The sequence below is a fragment of the Ovis aries genome, chromosome 2 (genome assembly GCF_016772045.2).
Source record: "Ovis aries strain OAR_USU_Benz2616 breed Rambouillet chromosome 2, ARS-UI_Ramb_v3.0, whole genome shotgun sequence".
In the NCBI taxonomy this organism is placed as follows: Eukaryota; Metazoa; Chordata; class Mammalia; order Artiodactyla; family Bovidae; genus Ovis; species Ovis aries.
This window is the reverse complement of record NC_056055.1, coordinates 61713077-61720886: the sequence shown is the minus strand read 5'-3', so window position 1 is coordinate 61720886 and position 7810 is coordinate 61713077. Positions and strand designations below refer to the sequence as shown.

General features: G+C 43.9%; 1 protein-coding gene across 2 annotated transcripts in view; it reads left to right on the top strand.

Annotated features, from left to right (window-relative positions):
- Positions 1-28: 28 nt before the first annotated feature.
- Positions 29-7810, top strand: part of OSTF1 (osteoclast stimulating factor 1) — a 55366-nt gene continuing 47584 nt past the window's right edge. For both annotated transcript variants that reach the window (XM_004004301.6, XM_012122697.5), the window contains exon 1: positions 29-249. In XM_004004301.6, coding sequence (XP_004004350.1) covers positions 216-249 — 34 coding nt within the window. In that variant the 5' untranslated portion in view covers positions 29-215. The remainder of the gene's footprint in view (positions 250-7810) is intronic.

Genomic DNA, 7810 nt, shown 5'->3' with positions numbered 1-7810 from the left:
CTCGGTCGGCCACGGGGCGGGGCGGGGCGGGGCACTTCGCTGAGCCGCCTTGCCTGCCTCGGTTTGTCCGGCTGCCGAGAGTAGACACCGGTCCCTGGAGGCGCACCGCTGCAAAGCAGACAAAAAGAAACTGAGGCGCTCAGAGTGTCGGCTGGAGGCACGTTTGGTTGACTTTCCGTGCGTGGTCTTCAGAATCAGCCGCTCCAGGAAGAGAGATGTCGAAGCCGCCACCCAAACCAGTCAAACCAGGTAAGGGAGGTGCTCGGGGGATCCCGGGCCGGTAGCGGTGCCCCGCGCTCCCTCTGCCCCCTTGGCAGGGCAGGTCAGGCACGTACCCGGCCCCGAGCCTCACTTTCGCGATCCACGCACCAGGGTGGGATTTGTTGCGTTCGCTCCAGGAGACAGATCGCAAGATTTTCGAGGAATTTGAAAATTTTCATTTTTAAAGAGGAGTCACCCTCGGTTTTTCAGCGTTGCCATTCGCTGCAGCTTTCCCATCGATGTGATGGCTACGTCCCATTGACGTTTTCCTGGAAAACAGGGCCATTGATCTCCCTTAGGGGGGAGAAAAAAGTCTTGAAATGGTTTTTTCTTCATCCACTTCCTCTTTTTTTTTTTTTCCTTCACTGTGTGTCACTGTCAAGTTTGAGTTCTTGACCGGCCAAAGCGAACGGGAAGTGCGCTGCTTATAGGGTGGGGTGGGTGAGCGAGTCTCCTTTGGGACTTTAGAGAGGAGCAGCAAATTGACCTTAAGATCTTGGGAAAAGCGTTTAGGAAACTGTAGTTGAGCTCCTGACTAGAAAAATCTAGGCTGCGGCAGCGTAATCTCAGTTATTTCTATTCGGAAATGTCACTTTATAGTGCTGAACAAGTCCTTTGCTTTACTCCCTCTGTGAGTTTGTCGAGTTAAACTGGAAAGGGTGAGATTTCCTCAAAGCAGGTCTTTTGGCGAATGTTCCTTGTTCATTTCTTCTTCGATCCCTAGAATATTTTCTGGGACAGGGAGAAAGAATTTAAAAGGGACTGAGGCATTTCAGTTCGATACTGTAAGAAACTCATACCTTCATTGGGTAGGTGATTACAGAAAACGTAGAAAATGGACGAGAAATGGCTCTGACATACTCTCAGCTTTTTTCTTCCTGGTCTTAGGTAACTTCAGTATGTTACAGGCTGAAATCTGAAATCTGAAATCTATTTACATCCAGTTTCAAAGTAACCTTGATTGAGAGAGTCGTTTCAGTGATTGATTTTTTTCTTGATTTTTCTAAACTTTAGTCAAGCTGTTCAACTTTCATCCAGTTCTCTTTCTTCACCATCATGCAGTGGTAGTTCCAAGTCATTTTATTTGAAAATTCTGTACACACTCGCATATGTGACATAGTCAGTCACCCAGAACCTGAATTTTGGTGGACTGGGGTGTGACTTTGCTGGGACTTTGGCTCTGGTGTTTGCGAAGGTGGGACATGGCTAGGATTGGGCTCTGTGTTTCTTTAGAAATGGAGTCTGATGAGGAATTTGCCTTCTAAGTGCCTTTGTGGAAAATGGCAGCTTTTAAAACTTAAGTATAAATCAGGACCTCAAGTAATCAACACAACAGAGTTATTCTTTGATAACTGAACAGAGTACTTTATTTCAGAGAAGGTCCTGAGAAGCCATTCATGAGGTTTTTCATCTCTAGACATTCGGTGATGTCTGTGCTACAGCTGGAGGGGCACGGATGTGATATGTTTTTGTGTATTTGCCTGGGTGTAGGGATCACACTGTGACCAGTTGGAAATACACTCTCAGGAACCATTTTTGTTGTCTGACCTTCCTGCTTTCTCCTTCTATTCAGTAAATCAGAAAGCAAATGGTTAAAAAATGACTACTATTCAGACTCCACATTGATTTGTAAATGAGATCCAAACTAAAATAAGATCACCCTAGAAATAATCTGTCAGTGACCTATTTACAGTGAGAAATATTACTTTTAATCCAACTTGAAACTTTGTGTGGCCTGGCTTAGTTGAAAACAGAAGGGGACTATTATAGTCCTGGCTCTCGTTTACAGTGTGCCAGGCACTGATCTAAGCACGTTCCGTGTATTATCTCATTTACCTCTCACAATAACCCTATGAGGTCAGTACCTGCATTGTTCCCATTTCACAGATGCGGAAATGAAGCTAAGTCAAGAAAGGTCAAGTTAAGGTGCCCAAGATTAGCCACTGAGTGGAGAGGAGTGGGCAGAATTAGAACCCAGGCAGTTTGGCCCCAGAGTCTGAGCTCTTAACTGTGATGTTACTGTGCTTTACATCAAAGCCTACCATTAACTCCTGTCATCATGTGTACTTCCTGGTAGGCAGGAAGTGGGAAGGAGAGTGTCTCTGGTCCTCAGTCAGACTTTCTTGTCCTGTAGGCAAGATAGATGGGTGAAAATGTCAAAAGCAAACTTGGAATTGGAAGGCAGGGTGTATTTAATTCTTAGCTTCTTGGTTTGTTTGCACCCCTGCCTCATCCTGAATGAGACTTGATTAAAAAAAAAAAGATGCAGGAAGTGGGGTCCTATAGAAGGAGGGAAGAATAACAAGAGGAAACTGGAGAGAAAGTTATCTTACAGACATGCATGTTGTAAGAACTTGCAAAGTTTCTAAAGAAGGCCTGTAGATTTGGCTCTTTGCTTCAAGCAGAGAGAGAGAACAGATCAATTACTAAGATTCTCAGTGTTCATAAAATTAAAATGTATTACTTGCTCTGAGAAGAGTTATTACAGTGGTAGTGAGATCTGAAATGAACTTCTCATGGGTGGGTTCTCTTTAAGTATTGCCGTGAACTGGACATCTCTACAAGAAACACAAGTGGGACATCATAATGCTAGTCTTTAGAGCTTCCTGCAGTGCAAGATCTGGGTGAAGCAGCATGGTTCAATTTCAGAGGCAGTGTGGAAATGAGGGGAGCTAGGTGAAGGAGGACAGAGGACTTACGGGAAGGTTTTAGTAGCAGTGGACATGTAGCTATAATGTGGGCTGATGTATCTGTTGGGGTGATTGGTGTATACTCAGTAGGGGTACCATTTTCCAAAAGAATGTTCTTTCAGAGTCCTAGTCAGCTGCTGGCAGGAGACCCCTGCCACTTCATTTCCTTTTTTACTTTCCTGAGGTTATACCAGAGTTTTGGTTAGTGGCCATATCCAAAATTCATTTGCTAAACACTTCTTAATACCTGCAGCTTATATTTCAGGCCTGTGCTAGACCCTGGAGCTCCAAGGAACAATAAAATATGATCTTGTCCCTGAAGCTTTTGAAACTAACAGGGGAGATTTAGGTATCTCCAGAAAATATCTTAGATTGTCGCCTATCTATAATTGGATGGCTGACTTATCCATTTTGCTTGAAAAAAACTTACAGCTAAAAAAGGAAGTAATATGTATTTGTTATAGAAAATTTAGAAGCTGTAGTACAGAGAGCAATGAATAAATAAATGAAAGTATAAAAATCATCCCTAGCTGTCATCTAGTGATAGCTTTAACTGATTCATTTATTCAGAGAGGAAAAAATTATACAAAACTTCAGATCATTTTAGATGAAAACCTTTTCCCTCTCAAAGGTGTTAGATCAGCAGCATATGTGTGACATCTTTGAAGTTTTGTAATGTTTTTACTGTAACTATGAAGGAACCCAAAACATTGACATTTACTTCTTCAAAGCCCCTTGAATTTATTTTCCCAAGACAGTGAAATATTTAGGCTGCTTTACTTCCATCACGAAAATCAATAAGCCATTTAAAAGAATTGGTCAAGGTCAGACAGGCATCAGGCTTCCGGCCACATGGGAAGGTTATCAGACCTGCTTAGAATGAGAGGATTCTAGTCCAAATCTCATTCAACATCCTTTGGCCCATCTTTACATCTTGGGGTGACATTTTCTGATCCTCTTCATCTCATACCTGAGGTCCAATGAAAACCATTGCCAAATTTGTCTTCACTTGAGTAATGGCCATGGGAAGCAAAATACATGGGCTTGGGAAGAGGGAGAGAGACGGGGGACAGACACTTCCTTTTAGTGGGCTGATTTGAACTATTAAGTCAAATTCTCTATTCATTTGTCATTTCATTCATACTTCAATAAAGCTGGGGAAAAAACATTATCAAACAAATTACATGGGCTTGGGAAAATAGTTTCAGATATCAGTATATAGAGAGATTTTTGACTCTTTTGAACAGCTTTCTGGTACTCTATTGTATTTACTTAACCAAACCCATGAACCACGCTTCAGTCGTTTCTTCTGTTACAGCAAATAGTGTTACAACAGCCTTGTTGCTTACATGTGTGAGTATATACACAGGACATGGTCCTGGCAGTGGGATTGTTGTTCCAGAGGGTATGTATTAATACATTGCCACATTCACACACATTTCCAAAACGCTCTCCCAAAGAGGGAGTTCTAATTTACTTTCCTACCCAAAATGTTTGGCCATGCCTTACACATGTGAAAAATTGCCACACATGTGATAGGAGATATTATCAAAGTGTGGTTAGAGGGCTAGAAGTACAAGGCAAGGAGCTTGAAGACGCTGAGATGGTGTTGCTAAAGAGGGAAAAATTAAGTAGCGTCTCCAGTGCTGAGTAAGAATTTAGTAGGCAGACATGAGGGAAGTTGTTTGACATGTAAAGAAATGAAATAACTTGACACGATGGCCTGTCCACGTTTGCTTGACTGCACAGGGCCTGAGCTTCTCTCACAGAAGCCAGGGATATTTGGTGTGGAACCGTGAAGTGGAGAAACTGTCCCAAATTAAAGAGAAAGCCTTTTGCCTAGTGTCGCAGTTTGTGAAAAACATTATTGCTCCACGCAGAAAGTGAGCATTTGAATGTCCACATGTGAACCATCTACTCCTGTGTTTATCAATTTGTCAGTGGTTAACAGGAGCTATGGGTGGTTAGTTTGCAGATGTGAGTTAAAGAGGGTCACAGCTTCAGCTCACTCACACAAGTCACTGGTGGGGCTGCTGAGGCCACCTCCTTTTTTATTAATTCTTTCCAGTTGTTTCCCACTCAGTGTTTGAGTATCTGTAGAATTTTTAGAAAGTTACAAGGCAAATCCCTCAACTTACTCTTAGGGTAAGAGTTAGGGGAGAGTTCTGTGTTTGTGCATTTTGATGAGCATTTTTAAAATTATTAGCTTTCTTAGAATTTGATAAATTGCTTTGGTTTTATATTCTTGGAACCAAAGAAGATACTCATTCTCACCTCTGTCTCCACCTCCTGCCGCCCCCTGTGAACTTGAATTTATTAGAGGCGCCAGGTCAGAGGGGGTGCAGGTTGCAGATTGGGGGGAAGGTGTCGTGGGCCTGGGCAGCCTGTCAGCCAGAGGCCAAGAAGACAGGAGGCCCGAGGGGCCACACCCAGTAGCGCACCGAATCAGCAGGCAAGCAGACAGACTGTTCTTCAACGTGCAATTGTCAGGGCTGAGGGCATGAGAGTAGCTTTGAGAGGAAGTGGAAGAGGTAGGTGCCTGGCTTCAGTTGCTGCTGGGTGGACAGAACAGTGAGGAAGCCCCTACTCAGGCACTTGTGTAAGACAAGCAAGGGGTGGGGGTGGTGGCAGCAGCGGCAAGCCATGGAGGGGACCGTGGAGTGGTGAGAGCTTGGGGTCCCTCGAGGGAGGTATCTGGTGGTTCTCTCCTAGTCTATTGCTCTTGTTTCCCAGGGAGCCTGAAAGCAGTTTAAGTTCAAATTAAAGGAGACCCTAGAAACTGACTCTCGGGTGTCTAGACCAGGTTTTTTCCCTTGCTGGAGGGTCAGCCTCTTACAGTGATCTGAAAACCACCCCGAGAGCCTTTCTGACATCCCTGACTCAGGGATTTTACTGGCTTCTGGGGAATTCAGGGCTTCTGTGTCAGGATTCTCTTGTCTATGAGGACAGCCTTGATTCAACCCACTGGTATGATACTTGTATGACTTCCACTTGGAGAGTGTTCTGGGGTGGCTGGATCTTCTAGAAATGTCTTGACCCAGTCCATGCTTGTGGAGAGGATCCCTCCAAATTACAGTTCTCTGAGCACAGATGAGAAATGCTAGGCTGAGAGAAGACCCTCCAGGTTTTTTGGCACAGTTGGCAGATGTCTCCAGACTCCAGATTTGGAAGATTCCACGGAGTCTCATATTTCCTTTCTTGGAAATCAGACTCTTAGGACTCTCTCTGAATTGTTGTGTATGCCGGTTTACAGGGTTTGGGAGCTGCTTTGGGGGCCCATTGTTTTGATGAGTTTGTGAAAGTTTGTTGACAGTAGCCCTGTTGTTGTTCATTCGTTCAGTTGTGTCTGACTCTTTGTGACTCCACGGACTGCCTCACACCAGCCTCTTCTGTCTGCTGCTATCTCCTGGAGTTTGTTCAGATTCATGTCCATTGAGTCGGTGATGCCATCCAACCATCCCATCTTCAGTGGCACCCTTCTCCTGCTGCCCTCAATCTTTCCCAGCATCAGGGTCTTTTCCAAAGAGTCGGTTCTTCACATCAGGTGTCCAAAGTATTGGAGCTTCAGCATCAGTCCTCCCAATGAACATTCAGGGTTGATTTCCTTTAGGATTGACTGGTTGGATCTCCTTGCCGTCCAGGGGATGCTCAAGAGTCTTCTCCAGCTCCGCAATTCAAAAGCATCAGCTCTTCAGCTTTCAGTCTTCTTTATGGTCCAGCTCTCACATCCATACATGACTGTTGGAAAAACCGTAGCTTTGACTATATGGGCCTTTGTCAGCAAACTGATGTCTCTGTTTTTAAATACACTGTTTAGGTTTATCATAGCTTTTATTCCAAGGAGTAAGTGTCTTAATTTCATGGCTACAGTGATTTTGGAGCCCAAGAAAATAAAATCTGTCCCTGTTTCCACTTTTTCCCCATCTATTTGCCATGAAGTTTTGGGACCGGATGCCATGATCTTAGTTTTTTGAACACTGAGTTTTAAGCCAGCTTTTTCTCCCTCATCAAGAGGCTGTTTAGTTTCTCTTCATTTTCTGCCATTAGAGTGGTATCATCTGTGTATCTGAGGTTGTTGATATTTCTTCTGGCAGTCTTGATTCCAGCTCTCGCTTTGTGCTTCATCCAGCCCAACATTTTGCATGATGTATTCTGCATATAAGTTAAATAAGCAGGGTAACAATATACAGCCTTGACATCCTCCTTTCCCAATTTTTAATTAATCCTTTGTTCCATAGCCAGTTCTAATGGTTGCTTCTTGACCTGAATACAGGTCAAATATCCCTGGGAGGACCTAAACTGAAGGTATTCTTACTAGTGTTTCAGACAAGAAAACTGTCTGTGTAGCAACAAACACCAGTCCCTCCAAAGTTAGTTTCTGAATAGTATATCACACCCAAGTTTGTTTTCAGCCTAGTTTTTCTGTTGAGGAATAAATCATTCTCTTTTATTCCTCAGAACTCAGGTTCTAAATCGAAGTCACCCAAGGAGCTGCAAATCACAACCTGGGTATACATTAAGAAGAGCTGTTGAGTGGGAGTCAGTGCTTATGGTGACTGCCCACTTCCTCTTTCAGGAAGCCTGTCCCCTCAATAGAGCTGCTTCTAGTTCTTGCCTAACGTCTTCCTACTCAGGAGAGTCCAAGTTTATACCTAAATACTGAGTCTCTAAATGGTCCCTAGGACTTGACACTGACTTAGGAGGAGCTCTGTTCTCCACAATGGGTTCCTGCTCATTTCCTGATTCTCAGTTGGCACTGGGTCTCTCTGATGTTTTGACATCTAATCAGGCACTCTCTTGTTGACTGGCACTGGGATGTATGCTGCTTGGTCTGCCCTGAACCCTTGTCTTTAGTTTTC